General features: G+C 41.0%; 1 protein-coding gene across 5 annotated transcripts in view; it reads left to right on the forward strand.

Annotated features, from left to right (window-relative positions):
• exoc6 (exocyst complex component 6) overlaps window positions 1–15,390 on the forward strand; it is a 114,140-nt gene that overhangs the window by 51,524 nt on the left and 47,226 nt on the right. For 3 of the 5 annotated variants that reach the window (XM_054756091.1, XM_054756098.1, XM_054756114.1), the window contains 2 exons: window positions 6,578–6,690; window positions 8,177–8,282. In XM_054756091.1, coding sequence (XP_054612066.1) covers window positions 6,578–6,690; window positions 8,177–8,282 — 219 coding nt within the window. Of the gene's footprint in view, window positions 1–6,577; window positions 6,691–8,176; window positions 11,829–15,390 lie in introns of those variants that run through there. The other 2 variants (XM_054756107.1, XM_054756122.1) reach the window with 1 other exon arrangement.

Here is a 15,390-nt window from a genome sequence, read left to right on the forward strand (position 1 = left end):
TTGTATGTTTTTTGCCCATATTAAGCATTTCCAACATAAAAATGGCTAAATGAACTAAAATACAAATACAGTGTAAGCCTTTAAGGCCACCAACTTGTGTGTAGTATTTTACGTTGATCACTAGGTGTCAGTAATTGTTCGGTGAGACCACCACCGAAGCACCAGACTTGATCAAATCAGCAAGCTAAAACTCAACTCTGAACCCCCAACGTCATCGATTCTGCTCCCCTTCAAGGTAAATATTATTTTCTGTGATTATATCTACTGTATTGGGTAATGCAGATGTAAAGGTGACTATATGGGTGTCATTTCATGTCTATATGGCTCTAATAATGTAAAAAAAAACATATTTAGAAGATTATAAACAAGTTGTCTCTGCAAAAATATTCAAATTATGAAGAACAAATCCTACTTTGCGCAAATTCATTTATCACATTGGGGTCTGGAACCTATGAACCGCCATAAACGAGAGATTACAGTATTTGTCTTATTTGTGAAGTGCATCCAGTGGCATCACAGTAAAAGAAGCACAGTGTGTTCGTTCATTACACAAGCTGTGACCTGGCATTACTCTGAGGAAAGATCTGCTGCCAATATCGGTATTGGTTGATGTCTGTATCAGTAATGAAGTGCCGGACATTATTAGTTAATTGGATATCAGTAAAAACAATATATCGATCAAATCTGCTCGCAATGTCTTCATAGCAAAGCATTATTCCTAATTCATCTGTGTGGAAAACATTTGTTTTTGTATTATTTTATTTGGTAGTCAGTTGGTGACACTGAAATATTTGAGAGTATTGCATACTGTTCATCATGATGTTTAATTTATAATAGTGAACCCGCTTTAGGTGCGCAGTAGTCTTAAGGTCCATGAGAAATTGTGAACTCTTGTGCATTATACTGACATCTTTTGTGATGTCAAGCGTGACATTGGTTTATTGTCAGCAACCTTTGAGGCCTATTCCTGGCAATTTTGGTTGGACTTGAAGTTGTATGATTCTAGGGTCATTCGGCGTTGGAAGTTCCACTATAAGCTGTCCAATCTCGTTTAAAATTGTGGAAAAGCAAGCCAGATAAGGGTTTACGCAATCATACCATACCACAGGACTGAACTGTACCTGTTGGTCATGGTCATACCTGTTGATGACTATGGTAACTTCAGTTTATAGTCACCCTTGGCAACACCTCCAACCACTTGGATCCACAATCCCATTCTTTTAGTCTTACCCAATCTCCTTTGCACGTCGCTTCAAGAAAGAGGTGTTTTGCCATGTGGAGTCAGTGTTGACAACTCCAGTAGATCTTGTTCAGGATTTATTCAAATTCAGTGCCCTACGGTGACAGCTGGCAACTACATCAACTGATCCCTCACTATCTCATTCAAAAGCACAAGTGTTTACAACTTCATGACTCAGCCTGCCCAACAAAATCCCTCAAAATTGCTCTGAACTCGTTGCTTTTGGGGCTGTCTGTCAGACAAATTGACAGGAGGGAATGTTAGCAACAGGGGTCATGGTGGTTCATCGGACATGCTTATCGTTTAAGTTCAGAAATAATTAGATGTAACCCTGTAACACTTGTTCTCTTGGAAGTGATGTTTGAAGAAATTGGCCTTAATGTACAGTATATGGAGATATGTGAACTGTGAACTTTTGCTATCATAGGTCAGAGGTGTATCACTGAGTTAGGTGCAGGCTTTCAGAAAAATTAAATCACTCCATTAGTCCTTGAAGTAGTTAAAGGAAAACGACCCTTTTTAAAAAAAATTTGCCCATCATCCACAATCCTTATGTGAAACATGAACACATATTTCTTTCCCTTTTCTGTGCATTCTAACTCGTTTTCTCTCGTTAGAATGAGCCAGCTAACATTGCACGTCATGGGAGGTACCTATTTTGGTACCTATACCTATCTTGCTGTATTTTAAAACATTATCAAAACTTCTTTCCTGGGTGCATTGATTTGACATAGCCCATAGGAGCTAACGCGACTTCCGTCAACAACAGCAGCATAGAAGCAGCGACGACACTTACAATGTCCGCTCTCACTGGGATGGCTGTGACTTCCAGCACAAGACCTGTGCTCCAGTCCTCAAGTAAAAAATTCTGACAGCAAACGAGCATCTTTTTGAGTCTTGGTTGCGAAATTGAGAGCCAGTAGTATCCACCCTTCCGTCTGTCCCGTTGCAGTGGATTGGGGCGTTGTGAATGATGCTGAGACTAGCGGCTAGCGAGGCGTTGGGTTACTCCGCCAGGTAAATATAGGTTTTTGTGTTAGCTGCTACAATAACAACATCTCTGTAGCTTGGTTAATATACAGGTCAGTTATGTAAATGGAACACTTGGTGTTTTTTGAGGGTTTTTTGTTAGGGCTTTAGCGTCAAAATAGGTACCTTCCATGACGTGCATTGTTAGCTGGCTCATACGAACCCGTTTTCATGCTTCACATGTGTTCATGTTTCACATAAGGATTGTGAATAGATACTCACCAAATATATTGAGGCTGTTGGTTGGAAAGTCAAAGTTTCAGCTCCCTGCACAGATGGGATTCGGTCTGGACGCTGGCTAGGCCACTGCAGAATATTAATATACTTTTTCTTCAGCCGCACCTTTGTTATCTTGCCCGTATGATTCGGGCCATTGTCATGGTGGTCCACAACGGACGATCAGTGTTATGGCTGAGCCCAGGGGCTTCTCATCCAAGATTCTACAGTACATGGCCCCCGTTCATTTGCCACTCATGCTGTGAAGTCTTCCTGTACTCTTAGCAGTAAAACAGCCCCAATGCAAAATGTTTCCACCTCCATGTTTGACACTGGGAATGGTGTTCTTGGGAGTCACTATCAACATTTCTTCCTCAGAATCACATTATCCCAAGCCTGCAAGATATCAGTCCATTACAGGGAAATGTATTACCAAATTTCCCTGTAACAAACTTGTTGGGTGACGTAGTTAGTCTGTTACTGCGGTTATACTAAAAGAATTCCAATGAACCAATGGAAATTTGAATATACTGTACAAAATAATTTTATAAACCATGTTGTTATAAATCAGTCATAAAGGGTTGTTGTCGGAATGTGGAGCTTAGAGAGAGCATCCTCGACAAGCCGGCTTGTGGCTCATCATTTAGCTCCAGGTGAGAATAATAGCATTGTTGCAGAGCCTCACTTAGTAAGCTGAATAATGCTATTATCACTAAGCTGTTCTTTCACTGCTCTTTCAACATGAGCCAAACACCCAGCTGTTTCACCCTATGACATTAGCATACACTGTGTGTGGGTGCACGCTGGGAGGGGGTGAAGTCCAGGTTAACCAGGGGTCATTGGGGGGTGTCATTTTAAATGTTGTGAAAACTCATCATGTAGAAACAGAACTCCTAACCTCCTAGTTCCCTCTTGTTTCTCTAAAGCATTCAGTCATACAGTGGGGGAAGTAATAATTTGATCCCCTGCTGATGTTGTAAGTTTGCACCCTTATAAAGTCACGAACAGTCCATCATTTTTATGGTTGGTATATTTTAACAGAATATAAATATGAAGTATATATTTGATTCTCAAGCCAAACATGCTTTGTCTGAGAAACCCTTGTTGGAGGTTTCTTGAAGTTGGTCACCAGGGTTGTGCACATCTCAGGAGGGATTTGGGTCCACTCTTCTTAACCTCCAAATACTGATGGTTTCGAGGCTGTCACTTAGCATCTTGGAAGTTGCAGCGTCATGTCATCCAAGATTGTACGGTAGATGACTACGTTCAATGGCCACATATCCTTAGCAGAGAAACAGCCCCAAAGCAGAATGTTTCCACCTCCGTGTTTGACAGTCTTGTCTCATATTCAGCATTTCTCTCCAAACACATTAATTTGAGTTGATGCCAAAGAGTTCCATTTCGGCCTCAGCTGACCCCACATCACATTCTCCCAAAACTTTTCTGAATCATTCAGGTGTTCATTGGCAAATTTTGGACGGGCCTGACCATACGCCTTTTTGGTGAGCAGAATCGTATGGTCACTTACCACTTCCACACAGAACGGGAGGAGAACTTCTTTTCACTTGATCATGTCGGACATGCCATGGCTGATTGCATGCAGTTTGTCAGTAATCCAGTGCTTCTCAAATAGTGGGCCGGGCCCCCTGGGAGACCACGAGGGACTAGCGGGGGGGCGTGAGAGGCAGGGAGGACTTTCAATATTAGTGCAGACCTGCCAACATATATGACAAAATAATTGATCACTATGGCGGTAATCCAATGTCATGTCTCAATCATGGAGCGTTACTGATGCCTAGTGGCCAGAATACATACATATACCGTTGTGAATATTTTTGACTAATAATACGCCAGAGTCACCCACGAAACAGCAATCATTTGTGTATTAATTCATTTTTGGATTTTTGGACTGCGATAGTGATAATCAAACCACGATATTGCGAGGGACGACTGTATATGTGTGTTATTTCATGTCTACAGCGCTCCAATAATGGCAAAAAACGTACTGAGAAAGTCATAAACAGGTTTTCTATGCTCTACCATTATTAAAGCCCCGTAGATATGAAATAACACCTCTTTACACTCCTATTATTCTTTGTTTACACCACATTGCCACTATTGCGCGGGCTATGGGATCACTGCAGGGACATAAGAGAGGGCCGCCAGTCAAAGCATATAGCAAGGTACTGGATTAACTCGTTAGCCTCCGACTTATTTATTCTAAACTTAAGAAAGGTTTTCAAACGAAGTAGGGGAAGAAGGACAAAGAAGCCAAAAACGTACCACTTCCACAGGGAACAGGAGGAGAACTTCATTCCCTCTGTCATGTCGAATATGCCATGGCTGACTCCATGCACTGTTAGTGTAATGTAATCTAAGGTAATGTCACATCAATGTAACATTACTGACACCTCGTGACCAGAATGCTACATATGACTAGTCTTTCGATGGTTTTAACAAATTATAGGCCATAGTCAACCACAAAACAGCAATCATTTATTAATCAATTTTTGAAAAAACGAGAGGAAGCAATGTTCGAACCGCGATGTAGTGAGGGACGACTGTAGTTTTTTTCTTGCAGCAACCAAACTCAGCCACGAGAAAAGCCAAAAGGCAACCACCAACTTCTTCTACTTATCAGGGCCCAAAAGCACTGAGCCATAGTGGTGCAAAGACCCTATTGAAACTGCAGTCTTTATTATTACACTCACATCTTGGTCACATTTGGGGCCCTCAGGATACCAAAAAATGACTAGTTTTTGCAACCCAAACCCCTGACAAAACTCAACGCAGCAGCAGTGGGTTAGCCACAGAATTACCCAGTAGCGACAGGAAATGACATGTTTGCGTTGTACATTAAACTACTCGTCCTAGGGGATTTTACAGGTCAGCTTAAAATTCATAGAACGTATGTAAGACATACTGACAAATTTAAGTTGCGAACCATATGCATGAAAAGCGCACATGGTGGTAGTGGACTGGCGGTAAAGGTTTGGGCTTCGACATGGACCATAACAGTATCATGAGTTGACTCTAAGTAGTCATATGCACTCCAAAATTGATGTGGCAAATAAGAATCCAAGCCTTGGGGAGGCGGAGCACGTCATCCAGAAAGCGGAGGGTTGGCAGTTTGAACTTTCTCCATTCCAGTCACTGTTGTTGTGTCCTTGGGCAAGACACTTTACCCACCTTGCCACCAGTGCTGCCCCGACTGGTGAATAACTGTGAATGAGTGTTTGGTGGTGGTCAGTATATTCCTGGGTAGCTGTGACTACAGACGTACATTACTACCAACACCGACTGCAGAGTGAATGATGGGTTTTGACTGTAAAGTGCTTTGGGTTTCTTGAAAGGCACTACATAAATCAAATCCATTATCGTCACAAATAATTACCCCACCCACCAGTTTCACCAATCTCTGCAAACTGTGGTGGATGTGTCAACCATGACAGGACACACAAAAAGTATTGATTATCCATGCCTGAAATTGAACAGGAAGTCGACCATTTTGGGAGAATTGAAACAAACAACACTTAAACGAACTGCCAAGGATTTTAGGTTACGCCATAAGATGTGGGTGGAGTCTTTGATGACACGCTAAGCAAAACAAAACCCAAATAACTCTGCTTCATAAGGTCAGACTTGAATCATAATTGGTGTGTATGATGACGATGACACAGTGAAGAGATGGTTATGCATCGGTTATTGTTAGGCGACAGGAGGTACCTCGAAATGACATGCCTCGTACATGAGCCCACTCTCAGGCGGTCATGATGTGAAGCATGAGTTTTCACCGCACGTGGTGGGTGGAGCTTGGCAGCGGAGACTGCTCCTTGTCGTTGATCAAGCTGTCATGACCTACCTTTTGAATGATCACCAGACAATCACAGGGCACAGATACATACAGCCAATCAATCAAACTCATCTTCACATATACAGTCATGAAAGTCAGCACTTTACACACCTGCACTTCGAGTGCTCTTATCTCAACCCGTCTTCCTGTGTTTTCTTTTCTTTTCTCAGACTTCTTTCAGGAGAAGTCAGTGATTAACAGCTTGTTCTGTTTTGTGTGTACATGTTTGTGGCTTGTAGCTCCTGGACCTGTTCATGGTATGGGACTGGTCAACTTACCTTGCAGACTACGGCCAGCCAACCTCCAAGTACCTTCGAGTGAACCCAGCCACAGCCCTGGCTTTACTTGAGAAGTGAGTGCATCTGACACAAATGTTTACGATGCTATATCTTCTATACTAGACAATAATGGCTTTATGTTGAGTTTTTTTCAGGAAACAGTAAATATATACTGCTGTACAAACTGTATACACAGTACTCTTAAGTTACAGGATATCCAAGTTCCACTTCTATAGTATTGTCCCTTGAGAATATACAGTGTAATAAAATGGTTGCTGAAATATGAAGGGTATATTCACCTTTGTGAGATACCGTAATCTCTCGTTTAATTGGTTCCAGGACTCGAGCGTGATAAGTAAATTTTCGAAATAGGGTTCCTTATATATGAATGGAATATTTTCGTAGTTAGAGCAAAGGAAGCTATTTTACGACTTTCTGAATATGATTTTTAACATTATTAGCGCCCTCTAGACATGAAATAACACCACTATACAGTCGTCCCTTGTTTATCGCGGTTAATTGGTTCCAGACCCAATTGCCATAAGTGAATTTCCGCGGCCAAGTAGAATTCCTTATACAGTATTTAAATGGAATATTTTTGTAGTTAGGGCATAGAACGTGTTGACAACCTTCTAAATATGGTTTTCAGCATTATTAGAGCCCTCTAGACATGAAATAACATCCCTATAGTCACCTTTACCCTTGTCTTTCCCAATATAGTAGACAAAATAAGAGTAAATAAGCCATTTAAGACATAAATAAGACTTGTACTTGTACAACACGTATGTGTTGCTTTTATGAGGGATTTTTATTACGGATTTTGTTGCCTGTTTTACGATAATTCAAACCTGCAATAAAAGCCTATTGTTCCGGCCATCAAGGCGGGTGATTGTGTGTCTCATCGAACATAACATTGCAGTGACATTACTGACACCGAGTGACTAGTGTAGAATACCAGGTCAGCGTCTGTGATTTTGAATGCCTTATATTTGTATTTTACTTCATTTATCCATTTTATGCTTGAAAATGATCAAATTTAGCCAGAAAATATGTAACATTAGCTTAAATATGCATGTTTTGACTAATAATAGGCCGTATTTAACCACAAAACAGCATGATTTATTAATATATTTTTGAAAAACCATAACAGAGTGAAGGTGTGACTGTAACGCACCCTGCCATACCTCTTTGATTCTATTTGCGAGTGTTCTTCTATTATGTGAACATTTATTATTAACACACGTGGAATTCGTAATCTCACCATGTCTACAAGATTGGTAGTCTCTGCAGGAGCGATTGTATGAAATCATCTTCTATAATGTGTCTTTTCTCTCTCACTGTTGTGCTGCCAGAGTATACAGAGGGTAGGTGCAGCTTTTTAACCATATTTCTATAGTCTACGTTCACCTGTGTGAAGTCTTATTTATCACCAAAAACAGCCTAAAGCTGAACAAGGCATAATAATCGATAAAGACAGAAATAAAAAAATCATTGCATCACACCGTAATACCCAGCAGATGAAACTGTTTAATAACTGCCTCTGCCTCTTGCTCTCCCAAGGATGAAGGACACCAGTAAGAAGAACAACATCTTCTCTCAGTTCAGGAAGAATGACAGAGACAAACAGAAGCTGATAGAGACTGTTGTCAAACAACTGAGGAGCCTGGTCAGTGGCATGTCTTCCTAAGGTTATGTGTGTCACTCGCAAGCTCACACTGAAACTGCCACTGAAAGGCCCATACAGACCAACATTTCCAACCAATCAAACACAAATACAAATGCAGTTACATCCAGAGCTACTTGGATTGGCACCGAGCGTTTATCACCACAATGGGTTTGAAGTTGACCCTTCAAAAACGTGTAGACTTTCAGCTTTAATTTAAGAGGTCTCACCAAATATGACATTTACCATTCAGATCAATTACTGCTGTTTAATAGCTAACTTTTCAAGGGATTAATAGGATTGGGAAAATGTACATATTTGTATACATAATATTTTTAATGATCGGACGATATATCAAGACCGTTGGCTGTCAATCATCAGAATAAGAAAAACTCAGCAACTGTCCAAATACTTCTGGGTCTAACTGTGCATGAATTGAACACAGCGGATGAGAGGTTGTACCTGTACATACGACGCACAAAGGCACAGCAATACATGTTACAAGGTGTGCAGGGAACAGACTCCTACCACAACATACGCAACATCATATCGTCTTATACTGTACATGACTGAATACTCTGTAAATATAATACGGAGCACAAAAAAATTAACAGCGTATTGGAACAGTAAAATATTTGCATATCATTTTTAATGGCTGTGATAATAAGACAAATGAGCTTTTTTTTGTATATTTATGGATGTGCAATGATTAAAGCTACAGCTCCAGCGGGACAATGACCTTACTGTTTGCTTAAAGCCACTGAACATGTTGGCTTTTACAGGTTTTCGGGAACCTAACACACCACCACTGGGACGGTTATTCCGTCTTTTACCATCATTACATGCATCAGATCACGTAAGCAAAATACAGCTGGCTTTTTTTTTATTTTTAGTTTTGCTGTTGCTGAAGTCATTCAGGTGTTCAAGAGAAAACTCTCCAATGTTAGTCATTGCTGATCTAATCGCATCTTTTCTTAAAGACTTGTTGTCTAGCTCTCCATATATCTTCAGGGTTTGCTATTGTTTACAAATTCACCTTTTTACTTTTGCAACATCGAAGGACCTGTCTTTTTTTTATTATTTTTTTTTTTTTTTACTATAAATGGATACAAACTTGGCCAACAAATATATCAACAAATGGCCTTGTTTGTCTGCATTTATAGTGCAGTCATGACCATAAGTTTTGAGAATGGCACAAATATGAATTTTCACAAAGTCTACCTTCTCAGTTTTTGTGATGACAATTTGCATATACTCCAGAATGTCATGAAGAGTGATACGACGAATGGCAATTAATTGCAAAGTTCCTCTTTGTCATGAAAATGAACTTAATCTCCCCCAAAAAACATGTCTACTGCATTTCAGCCCTGCCTGAAAAGGACCAGCTGACATCATGTTAGTGATTCTCTGGTTAACATAGATGAGAGTGTTGACAAGGGCAAAGGCTGGAGATGACTCTGTCATCCTGATAAGTCGGAATAACAGACTGGAAGCTTTAAAAACAGGAGTGGTGCTTGAAATCTTTGTTTTTTCTCTGTTAACCATGGTTACCTGCAAACAAACACATGCAGTCATCTTCTCCCAACCATCCAAGAACAGCTCACTGATGAACAATGCCATTTCCAAAGATAGAAGTGATAACGAAGTGGCTTGGGGAACAACATGGTAACATCTGACAAAAAAGATCTAAAAACACCCCCTCAAAACCGATACTTGTGTCATTCTCAAAACTTTTGGCCACGATTGTACATATAGCACTTTGGAGATGCAAACTTTAATGAAATTGATTGTTATTGTGTGTATTTAAACACTCATTTATAAATTGTGAACATGCTCATTGTCTCAGTACCTAATATATCAGTACAGTGTGTCTTTGTGTATATGGCCACTGTGTACCATAAAAACATTTGCCATAAAAGTGACCGTTTTCACACATCGATTACTTTCAAGCCCAATCACACTCCTCTCTGCTCTCTTTAATTGCCATTGTTCACTTGTGGCTGAGGAAGCCAACAAGCTAATGCTTGAGAGTTGGAAAACAGAGTCTCCAAATGTCTTGAATAACACAAAAAGTTGCTACATTTGTTGCTAGTTGCTTTTTTTGAGCAGCTTTCAAAATTAAAATCTAATGTTTTGCTGAATATGATTACGTGGTTAGCATGTTAAAAGCTGGATGGTAAATGAACATACGGTGAAAAAGTGTTTGCTCCCTTCCTGATTTGTTTATTTTTTGTCAAACTTACATTTTTCAGATCATCAAACACATTTAAATAGTCAGTGACAACACAACTCTCAACACAAAATGCAGTTTTTAAATGAAACTTTGTATTATTAAGGGAGAAAAAATGCAAATGTACGTGGCCCTGTGTGAAAAAGAGATTGCCCTCCTGTTAAAACATAACTGTAGTTTATCACATCTGAGTTCAATTTCTCTAGCCACACCCAGGCCTGATTACTGCCACACCTGTTCTCAAACAAGTAATCACTTAAATAGGACCTGCCTGACGAAGTGAAGTAGACCAAAAGATCCTCAAAAGCTAGACATCCTGCCGAGATCTAGTTCAGGAACAAATTAGAAAGTAAGTAATTGAGATCTATCAGTCTGGAAAAGGCTATAAAGCCATTTCTAAAGCTTTGGGACTCCAGCAAGCCACAGTGAGAGCCATTATCCACAAATGGTGAAAACATGGAACAGTGGTGAACTCCAGGAATGGCCGGCCAACCAAAATGACCCCAAGAGCGCAGCGAAGACTCATCCAAGAGGTCACAAAAGACCTCACAGCATCATCAAAAGAACTGCAGGCCTCACTTGCCTTAGTTAAGGTCAGAGTTCATGACTCCAGCATAAGAAAGACACTGGGCAAAAACGGCCTGCATGGCAGAGTTCCAAAACCAAAACGACTGCTGAACAAAAAGAACATTAAGGCTCGTCTCAATTTTGCCACAAAACTTCTTGATGATCCCTATGGCCTTTTGGAAAATACTCTAAAATACTAAAATTTTAACCTTTTGGAAGGTGTGTGTCTCATTACATCTGGCAATCACTTTTTCACACAGGAATTTAATTTTATTTCTCTGCTAATAATAAAAAGTTTCACTTAAAAACTGCATTTTATGTTGAGTTGTGTTGTCATTGAGTAATATTTAAAGTTGGTTGATGATCTGAAACATTTAAGTGTGACAAACACACAAAAAAAAGAAATCAGGAAGGGGGCGACCACTTCTTCACACCACTGTAGTTGATATCATACCAATAGTACATCACCCCATTTGTCACTCACCAACTATGATTTAAGTTTGATGTAGCCTTTCAAAATAACAGCTCTCAGATACGCCATTATGATGAAAACCTAAAACCTGTAAACCTGAAGAATAATCTCCGTTCCCAGTGAGCCATTCGACACCATTCCACATTTTGCAGGCAAGATTTGCGGACTTTAATGTCATGTCAACACTGAGCTCCACTTGAAGTGACAGTAACAGCTTTGTAATCCTGTTTTGAAATGTGCAGAACAGGCTAATTAAAGCCAACCGTGCATTGGTAACTCATATTTGGTTGTTCATCTTTCTTGCTAAATTCCCTTTTTCTTTTAATTTTGGCAGAAAATGTGCACTTTCAATTTTATTATTTGACGCAGCACAAGATTACAAGCAACTGTGTTTGTTACCAAACCCTTTTTAAATATAAATGTAGCATATTTGTATTACTATGTGCTTGCTGCTGTTTTCCTTGACTCGCGACCTTGATTCATTTTGGGCTTGTTGGAAAAAATATGTGCTAATGAAATGCAGGAGCAGTTACATACGTAATGTTGTGGTGAGATGTTTCTACATCCCTGAGGGCAACCGTAATTTCAATGTTAAAAAGGACTTCCTTTCACGTTGCTTATTCTTTAATGAATGCCAGCTGCATGTTTGTTGATTTTGAACTGGTGCTCATAAGTCCGCAAAGTCACCACTTCTCTTCGAAGCGGAGCATATGTCCACACTGTTGTTGGAGTTTTGGACTATTTTGGTGCTTTTCCTGACCATGATTATACAGGTACAGTATAGTAGCTTGCTGATACCCTCGGCTTGAAAATTGGCTGGTGTGAAGTCCTGTTTTGTTGAAAATAAACGATTTACGGCTGCCGCTAGCAAGCCGGGCAACAAGTGAATCAAAGCCATCACCGGCGCAACGGAATGCCTTGCAAGAGAAGACTATCTCCTGGACAGGAGGAAGGGCTCCAGGACAAAGAAGAGTCCCGGGAATCGGGGTTGCATGAGACAACAGAGGTGGAAGTAAACAAAATAATGACGGACAAAAGCAGGTTTTATGCCAGGGATGTGAGCAGCAGAAGGGGAGATGAACTAGATGTTGCCTCAGTGGAGCAACAGGTGCCCAAATTTCTGCAGTCAAAATAGTAGTTGGTAGGTGACTGTGTTGTAGTGGGTGATCAGTCTTCAAACACTGTGCCTCTTTGCATCTTTCACACTGGTACGTTTCTTCTTAAAGAGCCAGGCTTAGCCTGTAACAGCGTTCATATGCTGTAAAAAAAAAAGTCAGCGAATCTGCTTGTGCAGTCATTTTTTTCCATAACAGTGCATGTAATACGACTAGTTTAACAATAGTGTACCAGAAAAGTATTCATCGCTGTCCTCATCCTCCTTCTGGGAACTAAAACCACTGAAGTCATCTTCTTTAGTGTCAGAACCAAACAGCCCCACAATTCCCTCGCCACACATGCCACCAGTCTCTCTCCGTTGTTGTTGTTGTTCCCAGCGTCACCCCCGCCCCCGAGCCTGTGCTGTCCTCCCCAGCACGCAGCAGTCCAGTAGTAGAGCGAGCGAATGTAGCCATCCACCACATACTCTTGCCCAGCCTCCAAACCATAGTGTTGTCCACTTCCACAACACATGCCATTCCCAGGTTCTCACTGCCATAACATGGCATTTTTTGCAAAATGTTTGTAGTCATAGTCATCTCTGTGTGCTATGATGGTATAGTTCTCAAAGACCATGTTCTGTTGATTACTTATTCTTGTTACTTAATGACACTGAGCCAACTATTTAGTGTTATTTTTCACTTTCTCTCAACAAAGTGAATCTTCCATCACAGTTTTTGGGCAAGATCCCACGAAATCATGCATTTAGGGTCGCAACAACCTATTATAGCCTATGGTCACTCCACCACCTGCCACACCCCCAGTGCCGCACCCGAAAAGAAAATCCAGAAAAAAGGCATTTTGCTGAGTGAAAAAAGCCTTGTTGGCAAGCACAGAGGTCAGATGTTTCTTGTAGTTGGTCACCAGGGTTGCACACATCTCAGGGGGGATTGTGGTCTACTACTCTTTACAGATCCTGAAAAGGGTTTGGAGGCTGTCGCTTGGCAACTTGAGGTTTCCGCGCCCTCCACAGATTTTTCAGTAGGATTTCTGTCAGGAAACTAGATTGTCCACTCCAGGACTTAAATGTGCTTATTTGTGAGACACTACGTTGTTGCCCTGTCCGTACGTTTTATGTCATTGTCATGCTGGAAGACCCATCCATGACCCATCTTCAGTGATCAGAGGTTCACATCCAAGATTCTACGGCACACAACCCTTCTTCATTCACCCCTCAATGCGGTGACGTCTTCCTGTACCGTTAGCAGCTTGCATGTCTGACAGTATGGTGTTGTTGAGCTCATTCAGCATTTATGTGCCACCAAACACAGTGAGTCAACTTCCACAGAGCTCAAATTATCCATGTTTTGCACCAGTGGATTTTAACCAGATTGTAAGAAGAGCAGAGGTCCAAGGGTCAGAATTTGTCTTGGCAAAGACTGTGAGGGCCAGATGGTGGATGAGGGAGCCAGGAGTGTCTCCCACGGAGCTATACAGCCACTCACAGAGGAAGTAATGCATGAAAATAGGGGCCAAAGATGGAGCTTCAGGTTGTGCAGGTATCAAATGAACACAAAATGCAGTTTTTAAATGAAACTTTGTATTATAAATACCTACATGGCCCTGTGTGAAAAAGTCCCCTAAACCTAATAACTGGTTGGGCCACCCTTAGCAGCAACAACTGCAATCAAGCGTTTGTGATAACTTGCAATGAGTCTCTTACAGCGCTGTGGAGGAATTTTGGCCCACTTATCTTTGCAGAATTGTTGTAATTCAGTCACAGTGGAGGGTTTTCGAGCATGAAGCGCCTTTTTAAGGTCATGCCACAGCATCTCAATAGGATTCACGTCAGGTTGCATTTATCACAGCAAGTCTTCCAGGTCCTGAATCAGCAAAACAGCCCCAGATCATCACACTACCACCACCATATTTTACTGTTGGTTAGGGATGTCCGATGTTGGCTTTTTTGCCAATAACTTATTTTCCAACTCTCAATTTCCGATTCCGATATCAACCGATAACGTTACACATATCTCCTGTTGTGGAAGGACAGGATCATCCATCCATCCATCATCCATCCAAACATCTGAGAAATACTTGCAATTGGGCATGGCAAAGCATGGCCGAGGAGTCTACTACCACGTCTGCCTGCCGCTATTTCTGAGGTTTTTTTTACAGTCCCGCTACCCTCCTCACCTTTAACAGTGTTTTGACAACCCGTCACGTCCTGCCACCCTGAACACGGTTCAGCAAACCATCGGTGTATGTGCAAAACTTTGCATAGACACACACCCACAAATGTTGCTCAGATTGAAGTTACAGATGTCTGCCATCTCCTGGTGTAAAATATTGTAGCGTCACTGGGAGCACTTCCTGTTTCCTAGTGTGCGTTGCTGTATTGTTGTTGTAAATGGCTGCTAGGTTACATGTTTAGAGCTCACATAGTTGTTGGTTATTGTTCTGCATTGTTCGCTGGAGTGTCTTGTCTGTTCATCTACCTGTTTCTTGAATGAGAGCGTGAGTAATACTGGTATGTGGAGTCGTGACTCTCCCGCGATTTCTATGGAGGTTGATAAGTTTATTGTGAGCTCAGTTGTTACTCTTCTTGCAAAATAGAGTTATCTCTTCCCCACCCACTCCTGAGCGCCACACTATTAACTACATGTGGCAGCATATTCAGCAATGTTGCAATTTTGCGACTTCGGCGCATAAAGAGCTATATCGACTTTCATTATAGTGTTACATTG

Source organism: Dunckerocampus dactyliophorus, chromosome 2, assembly GCF_027744805.1.
Source record: "Dunckerocampus dactyliophorus isolate RoL2022-P2 chromosome 2, RoL_Ddac_1.1, whole genome shotgun sequence".
Classification (NCBI taxonomy): domain Eukaryota; kingdom Metazoa; phylum Chordata; class Actinopteri; order Syngnathiformes; family Syngnathidae; genus Dunckerocampus; species Dunckerocampus dactyliophorus.